At 40.1% G+C, this 24,665-nt stretch overlaps 1 protein-coding gene across 6 annotated transcripts in view; it reads right to left on the reverse strand.

The window, feature by feature from the left end:
• Nucleotides 1–24,665, reverse strand: part of ANO10 (anoctamin 10) — a 157,157-nt gene that overhangs the window by 123,628 nt on the left and 8,864 nt on the right. For all 6 annotated transcript variants that reach the window (XM_015412555.1, XM_015412540.1, XM_015412547.1 and 3 more), the window contains exons 6-11: nucleotides 22,718–23,287; nucleotides 19,173–19,228; nucleotides 17,609–17,683; nucleotides 15,358–15,540; nucleotides 14,544–14,735; nucleotides 11,395–11,523 (exon numbers count right to left, since the gene is read on the reverse strand). In XM_015412555.1, the coding sequence (XP_015268041.1) occupies nucleotides 11,395–11,523; nucleotides 14,544–14,735; nucleotides 15,358–15,540; nucleotides 17,609–17,683; nucleotides 19,173–19,228; nucleotides 22,718–23,287 (1,205 nt within the window). The remainder of the gene's footprint in view (nucleotides 1–11,394; nucleotides 11,524–14,543; nucleotides 14,736–15,357; nucleotides 15,541–17,608; nucleotides 17,684–19,172; nucleotides 19,229–22,717; nucleotides 23,288–24,665) is intronic.

Here is a 24,665-nt window from a genome sequence, read left to right on the forward strand (position 1 = left end):
TGACACTGTCTAACCATCTCATCCTTTGCCGTCCCCGTCTTCTTTGACCTTCAATCTTTCCCAGCATCAGGGTCTTCTCCAGTGAGTGCTCCCTTCTCATTTGGTGGCCAAAGTATTTGAGCTTCAGTTTCATTATCTGGCCTTCCAGGGAACAGTCAGGGTTGATTTCTTTGAGGATTGACTGATTTGTTCTTCTTGCAGTCCAAGGGACTCTCAAGAGTCTTCTCCAGCACCATAGTTCAAAAGAATCTATTCTTCGGCGCTCGGCCTTCCTTATAGTCCAGCTCTCGCAGCCATACATGACTACTGGGAATACCATTGCTTTGACCATGCGGACTTTTGTTGGCAGGGTGATGTCTCTACTTTTTATCATGCTGTTTAGGTTCGCCATCGCTTTCCTCCCAAGGAGCAGGCGTCTTTTAATTTCATGGCTGCAGTCACAGTCTGCGGTGATCTGGGATCCCAGGAACGTGAAGTCTGTCACTACTTCCACGACTTCCCCTTCTATTTGCCAAGGAGTGATGGGGCCGGATGCCATGATCTTAGTTTTTTTGATGTTGAGCTTCAAGCCCACTTTTGCGCTCTCCTCTTTTACTCTGAGCAAGAGGCTCTTTAGATCCTTTTCACTTTCAGCCATTAGAGTGGTATCATCTGCATATCTGAGGTTGTTGATCTTTTCCCCAGCAATCTTAATTCCCGCTTGTGATTCATCCAGGCCAGCATTTCGCATGATGTACTCTGCATATATATTAAATAAGCAAGGTGACAGTATACATCCTTGTCGTACTCCTTTTCCTATGCTGAACCAATCAGTTGTTCCGTATCCGGTTCTAACTGTCGCTTCTTGGCCCTTATACAGGTTTCTCAAGAGACATGTGAGGTGGTCTGGTACTCCCATCTCTTTAAGGACCTGCCATAGTTTGTTGTGATCCACACAGTCAAAGGCTTTAGCATAGTCAATGAAGCAGAAGTAGATATTTTTCTGGTACTCTCTTGCTTTCTCCATAATCCAGCGAATGTTGGCAATATGATCTCTCGTTCCTCTACCTCTTCGAAACCCAGCTTGTACTTCTGGTAGTTCTCTATCCACGTACTGTTGAAGCCTAGCTTGTAGGATCTTGAGCATGACCTTGCTAGCGTGTGATATGAGTGCAATTGTGCGATAGTTTGAACATTCCTTGGCATTGCCCTTCTTTGGGATTGGAATGTATACTGATCTTTTCCAATCCTGTGGCCACTGTTGCGTTTTCCAAATTTGCTGGCAAATGGAGTGCAGAACTTTAACAGCATCCTCTTCTAAGACTTTGAATAGCTCAGCTGGGATACCATCACCTCCACTAGCTTTGTTGTTAGTAATGCTTTCTAAGGCCCATTTAACTTCACATTCCAGGATGTCTGGCTCGAGGTCAGTGATTATACCGTCGTGGTTGTCAAGGACATCGAGGTCTTTCTTGTATAGTTCTTCTGTGTATTCTTGCCATCTTTTCCTAATCTCTTCTGCTTCTGTTAGGTCCCTACCGTTTTTGTCCTTTATCATGGCCAGCTTTGCATGGAACGCTCCCTTGATTTCTCCAATTTTCTTGAAGAGATCTCTAGTCCTTCCCATTCTATTGTTTTCTTCTATTACTTTGCACTGTTCATTCAGGAAGGCCTCCTTATCTCTCCTTGCTGTTCTCTGGAAATCTGCGTTCAGTTGGGTAAATCTTTCCTTTTCGCCTTTGCCTTTCGCTTTCCTTCTTTCCTCTGCTATTTGTAAAGCCTCATCAGAAAGCCATTTTGCTTTCTTGCATTTCTTTTTCTTTGGTATGGTGGTGATTGCTGCCTCCTGTACGATGTCACGAACCTCTGTCCATAGTTCTTCAGGCACTCTATCTATCAAATCCAGACCCTTGAATCTATTCTTCACCTCTACTGTATATTCATCAGGGATGCGATCTAGGTCAAACCTGAATGGCCTCGTGGTTTTCCCAATTTTCTTCAGTTTAAGTCTGAATTTTGCAATGAGTAGCTCATGATCTGAACCACAGTCAGCTCCAGGTCTTGTTTTTACTGACTGGATAGAGCTTCTCCATCTTTGACTGCAAATTATATAGTCAATCTGATTTCGGTGTTGCCCATCTGGTGATGTCCATGTGTAGAGTCGTCTCTTAGGTTGTTGGAAAAGGGTGTTCGCTATGACCAGTGTGTTCTCTTGACAAAACTCTGTTAACCTTTGCCCTGCTTCATTTTGCTTTCCAAGGCCAAACTTGTCTGTTATTCCAGTTACCTTTTGACTTCCTACTTTAGCATTCCAGTCCCCTATGATGATGAGGACATCATTTTTTGGTGTTAGTTCTAGGAGTTGTTGTAGGTCTTCATAGAACCGGTCCACTTCAACCTCTTCTGCATCAGTGGTTGGGGCATAGACTTGGATTACTGTGATGTTGAATGGTTTGCCTTGGAATTGGACCAAAATCATTCTGTCATTTTTGAGATTGTATCCCAGTACTGACCCCTGACTATAAAGGCCACACCATTTTTTCTACGAGATTCCTGGCCACAGTAGTAGATATAATGGTCTTCTGAGTTAAATTCGCCCATTCCTGTCCACTTTAGTTCACTGCTTCCTAAGATATCGATGTTCAGTCTTGCCATCTCATTTTTGACCACATCAAGCTTACCTTGATTCATAGATCTTACATTCCAGGTTCCTATGCATATTGTTCTTTGCGGCATCGGACTTTCCTTTCACCATCAGACACACCCACAACTGAGCTTCCTTTCGGCTCTGGCCCAGCCGCTTCACTCTTTCTGGGGTTACTTGTACTTGCCCTCTGCTCTTCCCCAGTAGCATATTGGACACCTTCCGACCTGAGGGGCTCATCTTCCGGCGTCATATCTTTTAGCCTTTTGATACTGTCCATGGGGTTTTCTTGGCAAAAATACTGGAGTGGGTTGCCATTTCCTTCTCCAGGGGATTAGTCATGGATAATCTTTCCTGACAACATCCTACTTCAGATACATGAAGCTATTGTGCTTCATGATAACAACAAACTAATTAGTCTCTCAAGTGTCAGAGGACATTTTGTCCGCTTGATAAGATTAGAAACTTCAGTATGAAGCAGCAAAATTCAAAATCTTCATCAATCTCAATCCAGAGCTGCCAGAATAATCAATCACTGAGAGTCACTGCACTGATGACAGTGTGTAATGACTTGTGCAGGCGATCACTGAGGTTTTTTGCAACCAGATGTCAGCAATGAATAACACAGTGAATGGCAAAGACATTTGGCACTGCTTTTTTCATGTAAGCAACACAACTATGGTAGTAACCAGTCACTGATGGTACTCCATCAGCTGCACAGGCAAGAATGTTAGTTAAGTGGAATGCCCTTGTCTTTGAAGAAGTGCTCAACAACACAAAATATTTACTCCCCTTTAGTATCTGTTCTTAGTTGTCTTGCAAATAACAATGCATGAGCCAAACGTTCATCTTTTATAAAGCCTACATAAGCAAAAAGCAAATATTAATTGCCTGCCAAAGGACTCATCCATCTGTAATGCAAATTGTGTTGTCCTTAGTATGCTGCACAATGTATCTTCTGCATTTTCAGCCATTTCATCTATGTGCCTTTGCTGAGAGGAACTGTATTAGTTATACTGTGACTTATGCAAAACAGTACTTCAAACCTCACTAACTCCTGGAAGGATAAATTCTTCATCAATTGTATGTGGCGTTCCAGACTTCGCAATCAATGATTTTTGCTAAAGGAGAAAAGTGCATCTAGACATTATGGACTTTTAAAATCGAAGGTATATTACCAAGGGTTAATATTATTTCTTTGGGAGAAGCAAAATAATGGCTTAAAATTAAAGGAATAAAGATGATTTTAATTTGGTACGGGAAAGATAAAATCCACTCTAACTTCCACACACACATAATCAGAAGCTCTCTTATTAAATTTTGGAATCTAGTAAAATATAAATACTATACTAAAATACCAAGATGGATATCCCCGATAGAGGCATTTGCTAAACCTTCACTAAAAATAGGGGAAATTAAAGAAATTTATGGTAATCTATTAAATAAAAAGGCTGAATTAAAATCAGATGAGGCTTTATTAAAACAAAACATAAAACTATCCTGGTGGGGAAAAACATATTAAATTCAAGATATATTGAAGATAAAAAAACAGGGTTTTATACTAGTCTAAATGAATTTGATAAAATTTGGTTATCCTCCAGCGATAAACTTATTCAGAAACTCTATACCATATTGATAGAGGACTTCCTACAAGAAGAAACTATAAAAACGTCTCTGTTAGTTTGGATAAAAGAGATTGGGCACCCAATTGAAGCAGATCAATGGACTAAAACATGGAAATCATTAAAACCTATGAGAGTACAAGGAAAACATATATAAAATGTTTTATAGGTGGCATTGGACCCCTGTTAAAGTGGCAAAATGTTTCCTGAAGGCATCAAACTTATGTTGGAGATGTGGGTAAAATGTAGGCTCATACCTCCACATATGGTGGAGGTGTGACAAAATCCAGATATTTTGGGGGGAAATTCCCAAAATACTTCTAGATGTTACAAAAATTAATATTCAGTTAACGCCAGAAATATGGTTACTTAATATGATACCAGAAAAAATAAAAATCCATACACACATAACTATATACTTTTTAACGGCAGCCAGAATTCTGATAGCAAAGTGATGGAAATCAAAAAGTGTACCATCTATAAGAGAACTCAAAAATAAGATGCTTGAGATAGCTGAAATGGACAAATTAAATATAATATTACAAAACAAGCCAGAGGAACTCTTTTGGGACAGATGGAAAATAATCTATGACTGGCTGAAGATGAAGAAGATAAATTGAACTGAAACTACGCTAGTAAAAGACAATAGTTGTTAAGTTAGAAAGATGAATCTTTTATTTTGAAATGTATATGAACTTTAAATGGATATGTTTTTATTTTCTGTTTTTGGTGGAAAATGAAAATAAATTTTCCAAAAAAAAGATGATTTTAATTTTGCCTCCTTTTAATACTTTTATTGTTTTTTCTTCCATTTTATTGGTGCAGTTCTGAATAAAGACAATGTTTTATATTTTCTTTATAAAAGGTTTGTCTAAAAATATTTTTGCCAAAAATATACCCAAATTCTCACCATTATTTATATTTATTTACCATATTTTTCTTATTACCAGCATTTTTATTATTTACATCCTAAATTTTCCCTCAGTTGCCCAAATATTTCCTTCTACCCAAAAGTAACTCTTTTATATAGCTAACAACACACTTCATAATCAACAGGTTCAGTAACCAGGTACACAGGAAAACAAACACAAACACTCAGTACTATTATGTTAAGGACATATGAGCAAAAACGTGAAAAATAACTAAGAAACAAAAACACATGCAGTGACGACAGTTTCTCAAAATGTGGCATACTAGACTGACAGGAGCTCTGGTTGCATATTTACTAAAATTTCTAATAGTTTCCACCAGATTTCAGCACTATGCAGAGGCAGAAACTTGGAGTGCCATTTGCCATCGGTTCTAGTCTGGTCTATCATAAATAACTGAACAATAAAGGGCCCCACCTCTAGCACCTCACACACACACACACTGTCCCCTTGCCTTTTAGCACCTCAGAGGTAATCCCAAATGGCAGTAGTGCCCACTTTGGGAGCCACTGTTGTACATAGCGCATGCAAAGGCCATGAAAGATACAGAACCTGAACTCCATCTTCTGAAGCTACAGTCTTTCTGTCATCTATTGCTTATAAGTTCAAAGTGTTCGAACTAGTCCTACCTGAATAGAACAAGACAGTATCTGCTATAATTTGGCATCTAAAAGGCATCAGGGAAGTAGCAAGCTTTCCCCTGAGAAAGGAGTATCTGCATCTTCCCATATTCTGTAAGGTCAAGGACATCACTTTACAAAGGCGCTCTATCTAAAGATGTATCTCCACCAGTCATTTCTTAGAACATACCAGGAACACCCTGTACTGCAACTTCAGTACTGTCCTTCATTAGGACTCCATTTCTTGTTTCTAATGCTCAGTAGTTGAAATAGATTTTTGAACAGTGTATTTCCTTACAATGGCACACCATTCCGGAGACCACCATCTACATTCACTATATATATTATGATTTATGAATATATCATTAAGCGCTAAATTGTCACAGTTCCGCCCCCCCCCCTTTTTTTCCGCTGGTCTTATTACTGTGCCCATCCTTGTGACTTTTATAAGTTCAGAGCCAAAACAGATCACATTGATTTGATGCACCACAGCATACCCTGGGCTTGTGGAGGTCGCTAACAGATCCTATGGGCACTCATCTGCAGCAGTCTTGTTTCTGAACTCCAACCCACTCTCCCACATTACTTCACCTCTGAACTAGAGGAGCAAATCTGTATGATATATGGGACAACTGGGCTGCTGCAGTCTGCACCATGGTTGAACACTGTGTACAAGGGCCTTTGCTTACTACAGCACTTACTACCCCTTCTCTGCCCATCCTCCCACAACACCAGCAGTAGATACAAACATAACCTGCCCCTTATATTATGACTACCTACTAATAAGTGACCAAAAGGGGGGACTTTAGCAGAGAGGAATCAATTGTTTCAAAAGCGAAAAAATTAGCCTTCAATTTGGATCATGACAAATGGAATGTTAAGAACATTCAGCGAACTTGGCACTGATTATATATGTTTAAATTCTCAAGGAACTTGTATCAGAGACAATGTCAATTAAGTCAATAAAACCTGAACAAGGAGTTAGTATGTTTAGGACTAGAGCCAAAGATTCAAAAGACTTTAAATATTTAACTCCGTGCCAGTGTTGCAATTAAACGTTCCTGATTGCACAGTGGCAAATTTTAAAAATGTCTCCAGGCAACAAGGCAAAGCCCCACTGTCAATGAATATGACTTCTTGAGTGCAGAGAAAGTCACCAGGGTCCTGCTATGTAGTTTCCCAAGCCAGGTTACACTGCCTGTGCAATCTGGGTCTCTACTCACAAAAGACAGCAATCAGAGTCAGAACAATCACAAATTTTATGTTTGTTCTTGTTTTTAATGCCCTGGGGCCCTATGCAATAAAACCAAACCAAACTGAACACAAATCACTGATGTGTTTCCTCAACTTGTTTTTACTTCTTTTCTACAGCAAGAACTGCTGCAGCAGTAACGCCAGTGGAACATTTGGCTGTGCACAGTGGTTTCTATCTGTTCTGTTTTCATTCCAGGTACCTCATATTAGTTTTTATAAACTGAAAAAAGTGTTATTTTAAAAGAGCACTGTTCCTGCAGCAGTAATCTCTTAAGTATAAATCATCTTGATAAAACAGGTGGCATTACAATAAGTGAATATCCAGAGTTCAGACAACAGTGTCCAGAGTCCAGGGAGCCACTCCAGGTCCAGAGCAGCTCCTAGACACCACTGCCACGGCTAGGCCTGGAAGCAGCTATGGAGACTTGCAGCAGCGCTGGGCTTGATGACTGGGGGTGGTAGGCAGCTGCACCTCAACAAGAACGTGGGGGATGGGATTCCTCATCCCTTGAATCTCATGGGCCCTCACCTGTAGTATCCTAATACCCATTGTTACTCTGAGTGGTTGTGAGGGTCTCCTGAGTATGTTGGGGAATTCAACAAAGGGACCCAAACAATGTGAGAGGAAGGTAAGCAGGATCTCCACCTATGTATTCCAGGATTTTCCCCTCAGTAGAACTCTCAGAATGAACCAGGCCGTGATTAATAATTTTTTATTAAAGAGAATTAAAAATAAAATCAAAATTTATCAATTGAAGAGTACATACAAGTTTCAGAAAATAAAGGCGGTAGCTTATAGAGAGGGGGGATTATTCTGTGGGACTATATTTACCTATCCAAAGAATCAGAGATCTGAGAAGGACGAGACGAACCAGCATCTCACTCAGTGAAGGAAGTGTGCCCAACCTCACGTTGGGGGTGTAAGTTAGTGGACATCCAAACACACACACTCTACTTAACAGAGGCTGATTTCGCACTAGAGCTGCCTCGATGCTGCGCCGCCGTTTGCCCCGATACTATTGGTCAATTTCACACCTGAAGCCGCGGGCTGCATTTTGACTCGCGGCTTCGCCCGATTTCCCCCGCAGTTTCGTGATCCTGTTTGTTGAGGATCACGAAACTGTGGAGGAAATCGGGCCAAGCCGCAGGACAAATGCAGCCCCGTGGCTTCGGGTGTGAAACTGACCAATAGTATCGGGGCAAACGGCGGCGCAACATCAAGGCAGCTCTAGTGCAAAATCAACCAGAGTGTTGCTGGATATATGTCTTGGAACATGACATGATTGCTCCTAGAACAATGGTGTGATGGTTATAGCGAAACAATGTGTCTGAGCAAGGAAGCATCCCAGGAATTGTGAATGCAATGTAACATTAATGTGAAAATGTCTATTGTGTTTGATGACCTCTAATTGCCAGAACAAGAAAACTATCATAAGGAATGTTATGGGATTAAAATGATTTCTGCTACATATTTACTTAGGATAACCAAGTAACGAAAAATCAGGCGTGGGAGGAATTTTATTAGTTTTACTGCCTTTTCTGATAAATCAGTCTTTGACACTGTGACCCTTTCACACTTTGATCCTTACACAATGCAACTTTGGGATCAGTTTTCCCAGCAAGCCTCTGGTCAATATTTGATGGTGCACATTCCATATGACTGTAGGACCTATTTTGATCCTATTTGCAGACCAGGGAAGAGTCTAGAGTGAGTGACCCTGTGAGATGCTGAGAAAGAAGGTTGCCTGTGTTACCTTTTCCTAGGTACCAGACTCGTCCTTCCAAGGGGGGAGGAGTCTAGGCATAACACTATTCATTCATCAAAACATAATGCTATGTTTTTGAAGCTGAGGTTATATTTTGAAGCTGAGGTCTGAAGAATACCGAGACAGAGGCAAGTAAACAAAGGGCCTTTCCACAGCTCTATTTTTACTCAGTCTTTAAATGTCGTGAAGAATTCAGACCTCATTTGCTCTGCTAGCAGTCCAGGAAGGAGTGAATTTTAGATGTCTCTCAGCCCACCAGTTGCTGGGGTAAGACCTTTCCTAGCACTCTGGTTCACAAATCTGACTTGAAAGAGTCACTTCAAATAGATTCTTTTAAGACCTGAGACTAGACTCCATTCAGAGAATTTATTTGAAGTCTTAAACTACAAGAAATAAATTCCATTTATATGCTTCTATGGTTTCGCATATATTCCTTTATGGAGTTATTTATGCAGCTGTGTTGCTTTTGTACGTCTAAGAACTGCACTGGCAGGTGGTTCCTTGAATGTTTTACCTCTATTTGCCATATATTTAAGGTTTTATATGTTTTTGAGATAATAATGGGCGTAATAATGATCAAATAACTAAAATTTCCTGATTTTGTTTTCCTTCACTAAGGGGCTTAGACCTTTATGTTCTGTAATAGTCTTTTAAAACTAAACTATTCTATTCCATGCTATGGGCTATGGCTAGTTTCATAACGTAGTCAATGGTTTCAATGAGCAAATATTTTTGTTTTTCTTAATGCAGCCTCTGATGATATACAGTGGCAATATCAATAAGCAATGATATTTATTTATATACTTCTTCATTACATGAAACACATCTTCCAAAACACAAAGTAACCTGCTACTTGTTGAACTCTCATTCTACTGTGCAGGTTTTTTGGAGGGAAGAGAGATGTCTCAGTTTGCCAAGCACCCATACAACACAGTGGCAGCTTTAAACTGGTGATCAATTTATGATCTTTGGTGCCTACCAGAGAAATAATGTTCATTGCCAGGAAGCAAATACAAGCAAGCAGAAAAATAAGTTGTACTGCTGACGTTGGCTTGTAAACATGGGCTGATTTATTTTTAAAAGAAACAGAAAGGTATGGAAAAACCTTATTTCAGATGAGGGAAAGATTTTGTTTACATGGTGGGGGGAAATCCACTAGCAGCTAGAGTGTAATTTCCAAAAGAGAGATTAATATTCCCTCTACTTTGTCACAGGGAGAGAGTTTGAACAACAGGGAAACCTAAACAGCACATTGCTCTGATGCCGATGGCCCAATCTTGTCATATCTTGTAAACTAAGCAGGTTGGTCCTGGTTAGTACTTGGATGGGAGACCACCAAGCAGGTCCAGGTTTACTACGCCGAGCCAGGGAATGGTAAACTACCTCTGAATGTCTCTTGCCTTGTAAACTCTATCGGGCCAGCATAACTCAGATGTGACTTGAGAGCCCCTTCCACCACTAAACAGTCTATTCATACTAAACTATTCCCTCAGGAAATGGGATCACCACAACGTAAGAGAAAATATATAGCAACAAAGGCAACAAAGAACCATACATCTGAGAAGACACATGCCAAACAAAAAGGGAAGGTTGGAGTTCATATTACCACAGAGGAATCACCCTAGGTCAGATTTTTGATAACAAAAATTATGATTTTTCTCAAACTGGAGATCAAAGAATGGATATTTTACAGATTCATTCATCCTCACCTGACTCAAGCTGCTATTCATTATTCCTAGGAAAATGAGATTTCCCTAGCAACTAATGCCTTTAATTTTACAGTACTGACTCTCCATTCCCCTATCGAGAAGAGTATCTGGGGAAATAATCAGCTATCCCAACAATCCTGGCCACTGCCCCACATGAACCAAGACAGAACAGCTTCCTGTTTCATGGTGGAAGGAAGTAAATTCAAGTAGAGAAGGAGTAGGCAGGATAGAGGTGATTAACTTTTAATCTTTCTGCTACTCCACATACCCTCCCTGCCACCACTGCTTTGCTCATGGGCAGACTCCAAAACCAGAATATTCTAGGCTAAAAGAAAAACAGCTAGGGACTGCGGTGGAGAAAGGTGCAGCAGATGAAGGGTTCAGTAATCCAGATTGTACATTGCTTCTCCTCTTCAAAAAACCCCACCAACCCACTTTACAACTGTTCACTACCAACCATGTTCTAATGCATGTGAAATATGCTGGGGTTCCATGGTAGACATGTTAACATAGAAAGGTCTCTGAAGAGCCCTCTTCACAGGTTACAGTGGACACACAGTCACCCTGCCTGTATGTGCATCCATCTGTTTGAAAGAAAGAGCCAACATGCATTAACTTTACCAGTGAAATCAGGGACCAGTACCTGAATGTGTGGGGTTTGTATCACACATTCAGCTGTAGATGTGTGACTGTAACATAGTGCACATATAAAGGAAAATCGAGTACACGTGTTCACTATAACTGTTGAACAGGGCTACTGCAGAAACTGTTACTAACCGCAAATAAAAAATGTACCACTCCACGAAATATACGCATGCTATGAATACTTATTTCTCTATCACAGCACTATTTTAAAAAATCTTGCACTTACCTCTGCCAACACCACGATCAGGATAAGTTCTGTTTTTGAGTCCGGAAAAAGTGCATTTACTTGGGGCGACATGCCAATCAGGACACAATTGGTAACGACCGATATAATAGACATTGTTTCAAAAGCAAGCTGAAAAAGAAGTAAAACCCCCTCAGTAATAATTTGACTGTTTTATTTGCTTCAGGATCCTAAAGACTCCTGATTTTCCTCTGTTTTACATGCAGAAGTTCAAGGTGCTCAAAGTTTGGATAGGTATTTGCATGAAATCTGCCAGTAGCTAATCAGGAAGAAATGAACATTCACAAGGAAACAACCATGCTACACCTTTCCTACTTTACCTGTCATATGAAAATATCAGGTATAACAATACTAGGTGCCAGTTACAAACCTGCAAAGAAAATAACTGTAGCGTGACCAATTACATATCTAGCCAAAAGCTTCACAACAAAATGACTGGTGGGCACTCCTTCAGTAATTTATTAATGAGTGGATGAGACTACAATTGAGCCTCCCTACTAGAAGCAAAAATGGCTGTAACAGCGGTCTGTCTAAAGACATTAAGCTTGAGACTACAACCCAGGTACCCAGGAGGAACGTGGCAGACCAAGAACGTGCAGTTAATGAAGGGGCTACCACATTCATACTAATCTGCGTGGTTGGACCAGTATAACAGATCCTAGTGGGATGCCACATTCATCTGAAGATTTATTTCCTCAACTTCCAAACAAGAAACAGAATAGCTGTCCATCGGGATGCTGTTGTAGGCCCTGCAAGAGATCTGGAATTTCCTCCGTCAAGCACTGAGTTGTGAGGAAAAGGAACAACTCACCCAGTCTAGGGCTAAGAAATGCTCTATTGTCAGGCAAAGCTGTACTAGCTATTTCATGACACTTACATCCCACCTTTCTTCAATCATGAAAATTAACGTGGCTTCCATGGGGGTTCCTAGGTACTCTCCCATCCAGGCACTGACCACACCCAGCCCCTTAATAGAAAACTGGGATCTGAGAGATTCATGACATTTTATTCCAGCATATGCTTTCTTTTCTTGGAGAACTATGATTTTCAGATAACTCTGTTCCTGCTGTGAAAGTCACAAGTTTCCAACAAGAGAACTTCAGAGGGAGACTCCCGTATGAAAGTGCTGAACTCAGATTCGTTAAGAGTTTTCACCCCTCTCCCCCAAGCTTAGATTTCTCTCTCATTACAACTGTTAACTATCTTCCACCAGTGGGTGAAGACTTCTTTGTTATGTTTGGCATACCCCCGTAACTCTCATTGGCTCTCCTTCCTGGTTTTAGTGTTGTGTATATTTATAGGCTTTTACTGAATTAAAAAGGTAAAGGTTTCCCTTGCTCGAAAGCCAGTCGGATCAGACTCTAGGGTTGCGGTGCTCATCTCCGTTTCAAAGCCAAAGAGCCAGCGCTGTCCAAAGATGTTTCCGTGGTCATGTGGCCGGCATGACTAAACACCAAGGCGCATTGAACGCTGTTACCTTCCAACTGAAGTGGTACCTATTTATCTACTTGCAATTTCTTGCTTTCGAACTGCTAGGTTGGCAGGAGCTGGAACTACAGACGGGAGCTCACGCCGTCATGCGGCACCCAGGTCTCAAACTGCTGAACTACCGACCTTCGACAGCCTGCAGTTCAGCGTCTTAACCACTTGAGCCACCGCAGCTTACTTACTGAATTACTGAATTACTTTATTATAAATACTGTTTTAATGCTGAAATGTTTTGTTGATGTTTGCTGCCTTGAGGACCCTACCTAGGAAGGGAGAACTGTGCAATGTTGCTATAGGAGATATAATGGAAGGAACTTAACTAATTGTGATAAAGCACGCTTGAACCTACACACAACAAAATTGTCTTGCCCGTTTTTCTGGCCTGTAATTTCCCCTTGTTCTTCCTTTCTCATCAGGACTTCCCAGCTTACAATAAACTATTTATCAGGATATTTACTGGCTGCCTCTTCAGCTCACAAAGTTAAAACAAAAGTTACTACCAAAAAGTTACTACCATACAACAGCACAGTTTAAAATGCTGCAGAAACCAGCAGGAGAAAAATGACAGGTCTATACCATACCATACCTAAAAGCAAGCTCTTTATTAGCAGCAATACAGCATAAAAAATTTTAAAACCACAATAAGTAAGAATATGCAGATAAAAAGAGAACAGAGCTATAATAAAACCAGGCCAGATAAAAACCCAGGCATCTGAAGGATGGTAAGCTCTGCCAAATGGTGTTCTGAGGCAAAGGCATTCCATAAATGAGGTGCTACTACTAAACAAGTCCTGTCTAAGTGCATACCACACACCACTCTATGGGGCACACAGAGATGATACACACTGCAGGGCTTGAATCAGTGTTTATAACTATTGAGCAGTGTGACATGAAAAAGGTGTTCCTTCATCAAGTACTCTGGGCTATGTCTGTTTCTGGTCTTAAAATTTTTTTGCTTGTTTTTTAAAAGCACTTTGGATTGTGCCAGAAGGCTGGTAAGCGGTGAACGTATTTCAGTACTGGGAAAATATGTTCTTTATAACTCACGCTCATTAATAAGCTGGCTGCCAGCTGAAACGTCTGTTCAAAGGCAGCCACATACAGTATCCTAACATGGAAGTGACCAGATAGCACAAAACTGTAGTCAAATTGTTCTTCTCAAGGAACGACCACATTCATTATACCAAGTTGGGTAGTAACTCATGCTACATGCTTTCGTTTGACACTTCTCCAGGATATCCACTGATGTACCTGATTTTTTTGTTCTGGAGAAACAGAGCTGAGTGCTATCAGCATACTGGTAACACAGCTCAAAATCTCCAGATGATCTCTCAGTGATTTCATGGAGATAGTGAACCACATGGAGAGACAAGAACGAACCCTGTGGGATTTCATAGGAAAGGTACCACAGAGCTAGGCAACAGTTCCTCAGAGCCACTTTCTGGAATCAATTAGCCAGAAATAAATGGATCATGATACTCCAATCTCCAAAGAAGCCAACCAATTGAGAATAACATGATCAATGGAATCAAAAGCTACCAGGGGACATCCTGTTATCACTACTCTAGGTCCTTAAGAAACAATAAGATTTTTGTATTCTCCAAGGATAACAAACGAAAAATACAAATACATAGCTACATTACCTGCCATACGCCAATACTTGCTGTGGGTTCTGAAAATGGTCGTTTAAAGATGCTGCACATTTTTAAGGCATCAGAATACATCTCTGTGATGTTGTTTAACACTGCAAAAACAGCTGCTAAAGGGTAGACACACGAAAAAAGACTCACGTAGCCAAACTGCAAAAATAGCTCCAAATAGTCATCAAAAGTACCCTGGAAGAAGAGAGAACACTTTGCCCATCAATACAAGATTAGATGTACTTGTGGTGATCCTAGCTTCTATGCATTTTCCTAATTTTAATGAGGAAGATTAAAGTAGAGAATACAGCCGTAAAATGGACTGTGTAAGATTAAAGTGAAGAGGGTGTAAGTAGCGATTGCTGTTCTAATTTCTCAAATGCCCTTATTTGAAGCTCAATGAATTCTCCTTATGCATCTACCCCATAAACATTAGGGAAGCACCTCATGCATTTAATTGTTTACTTAAATGACACCCTGCTTTTCTCCCCTTTGGGGGCCCAAAGTGGCATTCTCCCCCTTCTCCATTTTAAGAATGAAAGAACAATGACAGGGCAAGAACTCAGAGCTTTGCACTGAAAAATCACATGTTCTGCTACCAAAACAGAGAGTGTATGCACTCCATGAAAACAGTGAGTTGAATTCTATAAGACTCTGGCTTGATCCAGTATGTTCTTAAATGCAAAGCATATCTTCAAATTCCATTTATAATGCAAATAGTTTATATAATCTATGGTTACTGAAAATCTGATTATTAGTACTTTTCAGCTGTAAGAAATGTAAAGGTCCAACACAGCAGAAGCATTAGTCATCTTACCAAGTAGGTATCCATTTCTTTTTCCAGATTAACTTGCTCAAATACAGACAAGTCGGTATCTATTTGTAATGACTTCACTCTTTTTTTAACCCTCTTGTGCCGTCTCTTTTGGAGACAGTAAGGGAGTATGGCTTCTACACACTGATTAAGGATTTGTGAAGTTATCAGCAAAGTTGCCAAGCTCTGGAAACATGTAAAGAAAAGCAAAAACATTTAACAAAACTGCAGCAGTCTTCAATGGGCATTACAACTAATGAGCAAACAAACAAGTCTAGTACTGCAAATACAGTAATAGATCAAGCTGGATTTAGCTTTGGGGTCAAGAGACATACAGTGGTAGCCACAAAGCACCTGGTTTTGCAGGCTGGTAGCACCTTTTATTCCTATCAGCATAGCTAAATTAACAGTTCTATGGGATTTCAAACTTTTTAGTTACAAAATATTGGATTAATGCAGTTTTTGGGATGGAAGGCAGTATGATATAGCCTGACCTTGTCAGATCTCGGAAGCTAAGCGGGGTTGGTACTTGGAAAAGAGACCACCAAGGAAGACTCTGCAGAGGAAAGCAATGGCAGACCACCTCTGCTTCTCACTTGCCTTGAAAGCTCCTTGCTGGGGTTGCCATAAATTGGCTGCAACTTGACAGCACTTTACATATACAATGCTATTCTTCAGGTTCTAGAAATGAAATGTTCTTGCTGGGTCACTTCTGCACGGAGCCCCAATATGAGTCCAGCTGTATTTTTGTTCATCACCTTTTCCAACCCAGATTTAAAAACCTGAAGCTTGTAGTTTGCACTTTTAAAAATTATACTTTTCATAAATGCATAAATTGCCACATAAATGCATAAATTGCCACATAGTTCAACAACTATGATGGAATTTAAACATTTATATATTCTGCAAACTCTTTGCCAAAACTGGCTACTAAGGAAGCTTACAAAAGTAAATAAAAATGAAACTGCTAAAAAAAAATGGAAAACCTGGCAAAACCAGTTCAAAAATTGGACTAAAATAACAACAAATATATATAATACAATCAGCACACATACAATAAAACAAATGACAATGATAACATATTAAATATATATAATATGAACAACAGTAGAAATACCAACACAGAAAGAAGAATACAAAATCAACAGATTCCTTAGAGAACAGAATGCCTTCACCGGGTGCAGAAGTCTTAAAAGATTTGGTATCAGGTAGACAGACGTTTATAATTGGAGTGCCATAGCCAAGAAGGCCCTGTCCTTTGGCACTGTCTATCTCGCCTAAAAAAATAGAGGGTGACAAAAACAGAGGCTCCAAAGTGGATCACAATCACAGGAAACTTAAGTTGCTCTTATTAAAACCAGGAATGAGTGCAAAACATAAATGCACAATTCCCAGGAAAGAATGTTAAACAAACAAAGGGTTTATACAACAAATACAGGTCACATACAACAGAAACAAAATTACACTAAAGTATGCTGTGCAATAAAACCCAATTGTCTTAGAAAAATACACAACCATGTGGAGAAATGGAAATGTAATACTATGCACTTGTTGGTAGTTACTAAATTGTTCTAAAGCTATGTTGAAAACCTGTTCAGTCAAGGAGGATATAACTATTAATATAAAATCTAAATAAATAATGAATACAATAAATGTCAAAGGGAGCAAATAAGCAGATGCAGTGTGCTGTAAGCAGTGTTCCCTCTAAGCTGAGTTAGTGCGAGCTAGCTCACAGTTTTTTAGCCTCCAGCTGACAGATTTTGGTCTTTGCTCAGGAAGGATAGCTCCAGAGCAAACTAATTTATGCAACAGCCAAATCACTTGCTCACAACTTTAATGCCCGTAGCTCACAAAGTAGAATTTTTGCTCACAAGACTCCACAGCTTAGAGGGAGCACTGGCTGTAAGTAAAGCAAACTAGAAAACTATTGTTTCAGGCATGGAACAAAGCTATCAAATTATGGGACAAATGGTTTAAATTAAATATTAAGAAAAACTACAAGAACACTTCAGCACTAATACAAACTACCCAGAGAGATTTTGGAACTTATTTGTCTATCAGCAATTATTCAGTATGTGCCTGATTCATACCGATGGTCACTGATAGGAATTATTGGAGACACTAAAATAATCGGCTGAAATCTATATAAGATAATAATTATGCAAATGATCACATACCCTGTAGTTAGTAGGACTTTTAAGAACTGTCTTTTTATCTATAAAAACACATATAAGTATCTTTTCATAACACTTACCTGCCTCAAAAGTTTCATATCAAACATGACAAAAGCGATGTAGAATAAAGAGGCAAAACAGTTAAAAAAGTTGAACTGCAAAAGACAAAACACAGTATTTAAATAGTAGCAGTAGTCTAGTTCAGGGATGGACAAGGTAAGGTCCAGGTGACATATCCAACCCAGAAAGGTTTCTCCTCTAGCCCATGCAGCCTATGCTGCCACCATGTGGAAATTCACTTACAAACCAGTCACTGGAAAAAGCTCTGATGAGTTGGATCTTGTCTACAAGTCTTACATTGCCAACCCTGATCTAACTCAATTCAAGACTACAATTCAAATTATGCAGTTAAAAGAACGCATCTAATTTTTTTTCTAAATAGTTTTCAATATTTAGGTACTTTTTGTTTAAATAATCTTCGGAATGAAACTTGATAGCTCAATATCTGCTTTAATAGTTCACAAAGAGAACAAGATCTACAGAGTACCTAGAAAAAGCCCAAGCACCCAGTTCAAGTACAACATCCTAATTTACTTTGAAGAAGCATTTGCAGAATCAGTGCTTGATAGACTGCATCTTCGTAAAGACCAACAATTGACACAGAACCTATTGCTTGAAAAAGTATTTTAAAACTGATCCAATAAACAAACCCAACCTATGTTATGATTAATCCCAATGAACAAACCTCATATTCAGGCTGCAGTCCTATATATACTTCCTCAGAAGGATATCTCACCGAACAAAGTGGGATTATTGATGACCAAATATCCAAAGAATGGGTTTTAGGACTGCCAAATGCTAGACACAATCCCCCAGGAAAATATTTTGCTAAGCCATGTTGAAAACTGAGTTTTACAGGAAAGAAGGTTCCAGACTGCCCTATGCACAAGCAAAAAGCACTTTGCTTGCACAAACTGGTCATCATTTTCCTTCACATACATGGATACCTCCATGCCACAAGGCCCTCCAGAAGGGCTCTGGGCAGTCAAGGGACTATTTTTGTTGTTCAGTTGCACAGTCGAGTCCAACTCTTCACGACCCCATGGACCAGATCCCGCCAGGCCTTCCTGTCTTCCGCCGTCCTCTGAAGTTGGCTCAATTTCATGTTCGTTGCATCAATGACACTGTCTAACCATCTCATCCTTTGCCGTTCCCGTCTTCTTTGACCTTCAATCTTTCCCAGCATCAGGGTCTTCTCCAGTGAGTGCTCCCTTCTCATTTGGTGGCCAAAGTATTTGAGCTTCAGTTTCATTATCTGGCATTCCAGGGAACAGTCAGGGTTGATTTCTTTTAGGATTGACTGATTTGATCTTCTTGCAGTCCAAGGGACTCTCAAGAGTCTTCTCCAGCACCATAGTTCAAAAGAATCTATTCTTCGGCGCTCGAAGGGACTATAGCCAAGGACAAATTGGCAACCCCCTCCCTCTTCAAAAACCCACTCTAGACACAGATGCAGTTTCTGATCACATACTTATGTTTGGTCCCAAGCAAACATTCTTTGGTAACGCTCTCATTTAACTGAGAAACGTACAAGAGATAGTCCAAAACACAATAGTCCAAAACACAATTAAAGTATATACATACCACCAAGACTTTCAGAACTAGGTGATTCTGATATGAAGATTCCAATCTATGGTTTTCTGTAATTTAATATGAAGCCCCAATCAATGCAAAACATATAAACTTGAGACACTTTAGACAGCACTTCGAGCCAGTGCAAGTAAGACATTTTCTTCATCCAAATGTAACATAACAAATGTATTTAAAATTTAAAACAGCTACTTGTTATCCATACACGTATAGCTGCATTCAGACCACATCCCTAAAACTACGATACACCAATAGCACTAAATAATTATTAAATATTGGATATACGCTCTTAATAGGCTCACTGAAAGCAAGCGTAGTTTAGCTGCTCTGGGAACCTTCTGGCAACACCACCATACGGATCCCCCTGAAGCATAAGGAAAACTGTGTAGGGGTTGTCAAGTTTAATACATACATTTTTCCCACTGTGCCAATCTATTTTTGTCTTTTCTTATTATGGTTTTTGATGCAATTGTCTGTTTTAGGTTCACCAAAATGGTCAATGTATCTTCATTAGTTTTTAGCTTTTTGCCCAAGATTATCTTTCCTGCTTAATTCATTCCAAATCCCATTAGTGTGTCAAAACTGTAAGAGGAGAAAAGATTTGGTGTTTTTTGCGCCAAGCACATTGTTCCCTTTCCTGTCATGTTTTTGGAACACTAAGATCTTACTACTGTGCCAGTTAACACCAAACCTACCTGTTAACATCTGGCCTGTGCCGTCACGCAACCTAGGAAGATTACTGAGCTGAAATAGTGTAGCAGGAACTCCTTTGCATATTAGGCAACACACCCCTAATGTAGCCAATCCTCCAAGAGCTTACAGTAGCCCCTGTAAAAAGAGCTCTGTAAGCTCTTGGAAGATTGGCTACATTAGGGGTGTGTTGCCAAATATGCAAAGGAGTTCCTGCTAACAAGAAGAGCCCTGTGTGCTATATGTATGTATGTACTTTAAGTACTCCACCATAACTAATTAATGACATGTGTCCAGCACTTTATAATTTTATGATTTTACTTGCAATTGAACTATTTAAATGATTTCCAGAAGATGGTGTTTTTTTATCGGATCGGCTCTTTGGAATTTGAAGGAAACGTCTTGGGGGAATGCAGTTGAATTCCAGGGAGTACCCATTGATAATTCTATCCAATACCCACTTGTCCTGCACTGTCTGTTGCCAATGACTTGGAAACCTCTGTAGACATCCTCTGATTCCTACAGTGTATACTGAATCAGCATACTCATGCTTCTTGGATCCCTTCATGTTTTGGTTGGACTTATGGAATGACGACAACCTGTTCCCTTCTCGTGGCTTCGGCTGTCACCTACCTCTGAAGGACTGGGGAGTATCCTGTGTGTGAAGAGCGCTTGGAGTCATGAAAGGATTGAAAACGCTTTCTAGGCTTCCCTTCCTCCTTGAGGTAGGAGTTTGTGTAGCCTCCCTGTCAGCAGACCTTTCAATATCAGCCCCAGTGGTTAACTGGCGGTCAAATTTTACTCTGTGATGAAACCTTTACTGGATTAGTCTACTTACTCACTCAATGATCTCTATAACTAGGTCCAATATTTTAGTTTTATTCCCTCCTTCCAAGGGATTAAAACAAGTATTGTAGCCTCACAATGATTACATCAATCAGAGAAATTAACTTGTTTAAGACAGCGAACTTCATACCCGAGTGAGAATCTGAACTTGTTTCCCATGTGCAACAGCACCCTAAATGAACATACATCTATTTACACACTTTGCTTTAAGGCAGCATCAGATAATTACTCCCCAGAAAATTTTCAAATTCTCTGTTTTCAGTATCTGACCTACTTTGAAAGTTTCTGTTTTCTATATAAATGTAGACATCTTTTAAGCATAATCTTTATTTCATTATTATTCGACTCTTCATTCAGGGAGGTCAGGTCACACTGACATATATGGGTCTTGTTTTTATCCTCAATGAGCATATATGCTTAGGACTTATCTACACAGGATGATGGGTATCCAGGATTGAATCTCCCAGTGGGTAACTGAGGCGAAGTGAAGAAGGTGGCCATAAGGCATTGGTGAGCTGTGCTGGCTGGTGTTTTAACTCTTTCCACTGGGGAAACAATCATCCATCACCCACTAAGCTGCTATTAAATCTGGGGGGAAGGAATCTGGTACTTGTACCATAGCTATCGTTGGTCCTTTTCAAGTATAATAATGGCTGGAGGAATGGAGCCATGGCATCTTGGGGGAAACAGCACAGATGGAAAGTGTATCATCGCACACACACCATGACCCAAATCCTCACCACAGCTGCTACTGCTAAAATTATACTTCGGAAGTCCAGTCACAGATCCTCCCAAATCAAGTGTAGCTTGATCCCAAGAGATCATGACTAGTCCAAGACCACTTGGGGAGGTTTGTGACTGAGTGACTATTTGAACTTGGGTCTCCCTAATCTCAATCCACTACACCACACTGGCTCTTAGAGCTATTTGATCTAAAACTTTAGTACAGTTTGCTCATTCACATTTCCATTATTTCCTGAGATGAAATGTTAGGGCCAATGTGCTGAGTTCCTGTTATTAAAACTGGGAGCTGCAAACTCTTCAATTATCTGCACAGTACAAATAGTTACTCTCCATCACAATAAACTAACAGTTCTATGAATACACAAAACATTAAAGGTAAAGGTAAAGGTTCCCTTGCTCGAAAGCCAGTCGAATCCGACTCTAGGGTTGCGGTGCTCATCTCCGTTTCAAAGCCGAAGAGCCAGCACTGTCCGAAGACGTTTCCGTGGTCATGTGGCCGGCATGACTAAACACCGAGGTGCACCGAACGCTGTTACCTTCCTACCGAAGTGGTACCTATTTATCTACTTGCAATTTCTTGCTTTCGAACTGCTAGGTTGGCAGGAGACACAAAACATTACAGTTCCACTAAAAAATTTTTTTTGCATAATAATTTTCAAGTCAGTACACACAGCAGAAGAGACAGTAATCAAGCTACAGCTTCCATCAACTTGATGAGTATTATAGTTCACATAATAAAGACAATTCCGTCATGCCAGATGATTTGTACCAGGGCTATTTTTGGGCAGGAACGCACAGGAACGGAGTTCCGGCTGGCTTCCAAGTTGGCCACGCCCAGCAGGAACTCATTAGCATAATAGGCCACACCCAACAGCAGAAACTCATTAGGATTGGCTATATTAGAGGTGTGTGGCCTAACATGCAAAGGAGTTCCTGCTACAAAAAAGTCCTGGTTTTGGACAACAAACAAGGTAAACAGAATAAGAAGCAAAAGGTGGGTGTGCCTGGATGAGCACACTTCCAGTAACATGCGGGTGTGGCCTAATATGCCAATGAGTTGTGCTGTCAGGGGTATAGCCTAATATGCTAATGAGTTTCTCATGTTGGGTGTGGCCTATTATGCTAATGAGTTCCTGCTGGGCTTTTTCTACAAAAAAAGCCCTGGTAATACCTAAGAAATCACACGCTGGTTCAAATCATCATGCAATTCCACCATTAAAAAAATAAAAGAATATAGGAAAGTGAGAGGCATATCTTACCCCATGAGGTTAAGAACTCTGCAGCATATTGATAGATGCGATTTAGAACTTCAATCACAACAGCATAAATTATGCTAGGCACATATAACAGCAAGTTGCTTAAATCGGATTGGTTCGCTTCATGATATAAATATGCTTGGTTTTCCAAGTCAAAGTAAATCATCATGACGTACAGCGAGATGTAGAGGCAAAGGCACACAAATGGTAAGGAAACTAAATAAATTCGTAACTGTCTTTTGAAGCTGGAGTACACGGGCTCCTCTCTCCCAGTCACAGGGTTGATGCCTAGAACCCCGTGAAACCCTGGCCTTGGTTCTTCAAACTGTCGTTTCATCAACAATGTCCCCCACTTGTAGGCCATCACAGCACAGCAACGCTTCCAAACTTCAAGGATAACCGTAGACCAAAGCAGATTGAAGGTTGCAAAAATCACGTACTTGTCATAATCTTCCCATGCAAAGAAATAATAAGGAATCCCAATAACGGCCATTGGAATCAAAGCAAATGTGAAATACTCCAAAAAGGCAAAATAGAAAGATATTGTTTCACCAAAATAGTTGCGAATTTCATCTGTTTAAAAAAAAAAAGAGAGAGTGATCATCATACTCAGAAAATACACCAGTCTGTGAGTAGATATTGGGAGGGATTTTTAAAATGTTACTACTAAGTTCTAGACCCTCAATGTATAAAGGAATTTACAATTGCTACCTCAAGTTTTTAAGGATGCTGAAAATGCTAATTCACAGAGTAGCAAGGAATGCATGCTAGAGTCACCTAACAAAGTCATGTGGCCAGCCACGACTCATGAGAACATGCTAAGAAGTTTTCTTCATGCCACCACAAACCCCTGAAAAGAATGTTTTGCTTCAGCTGATCCAGGTAGCTAACTGATTATTATTATTATATGCAGCAGCTGCCAGGCACAGATGATTTCAAGAAGCCTCCATTTGTCAAACTCAGTATTTTTCTGAAGTATGAATTGACTTAGTTTGCAAATGTGAAGTGCCTATTTTGTATTAGCAGACACTCAGTACATGTTCTTCACTGGTGTAAACTGAAACGCTATTATGGGATAGACCAGGGGTGTCAAACGTGTGGTCCATGAGCCGGATCAGGCCCACGCAGGGCTGCAAAATTTGTGGCAGGGAATGAACTTTCATGAATCACTGCTCACTTCTTCACATACAGCTGGAATGTGAGTCCATCTGTCCTTATATCTTGGAGAGTGAAGTGATTTCAGATGCCAAATGACAATAGCAGGCACTGGCAATGAGAGAAGAAACTGAGGTCTCGGTCCAGTCCAGGAGTTTGCATTGTCTTGAGCTTCATGATCAGTTGCAATTCAACAACCTTTTTCTAATCTCCCTTTGAAATTCCTTTGTAAGAGAACTGCTACTCTTAGGTCAGCAACTGAATGCCCTGGAAGGTTAAAATGTCCCCCCACTGGGTTTTGAATGTTGTGGTTTCTAATAGTGGTAGAAAGAGTAAGAGTCCAGTAGCACCTTTAAAGATTAACAAAATTATTGGAGAGTATATGCTTCTGTGAGTCATTGCTCACTTCTTCAGACTTGTTTCCATTTATTTTTTGCATCCTCTGGACTGAATCCTCCTGTACCAAATTGAGACCTAGGTTTCCTGTTTCATTACCAATGCTGATATCTCCGCGCCTCTGTATATCACACCAATGCTGATATCTCCATCCCTCTGCATATCACACCTAATCCAATCACGCCTGCTATTGCCATTCGGCATCTGAAATCATCTTTATGAAGTTTATATCTCCTGTACCTTGTGTTACATTTTATGGCATACATGGCCCGGCCCTACAAAGTGACATTTATGTCAGATCCGGTCCTGGTAACAAATGAATTCAACACCTCTGGGATAGAGTAATCATCAGATTTGAAACCAGGAGGGACGTTTCCTCCAGATCTTACTGGCTGGTGAC

The sequence above is a fragment of the Gekko japonicus genome, unplaced genomic scaffold, assembly GCF_001447785.1.
Source record: "Gekko japonicus isolate JY-2015 unplaced genomic scaffold, Gekko_japonicus_V1.1 scaffold785, whole genome shotgun sequence".
In the NCBI taxonomy this organism is placed as follows: Eukaryota; Metazoa; Chordata; class Lepidosauria; order Squamata; family Gekkonidae; genus Gekko; species Gekko japonicus.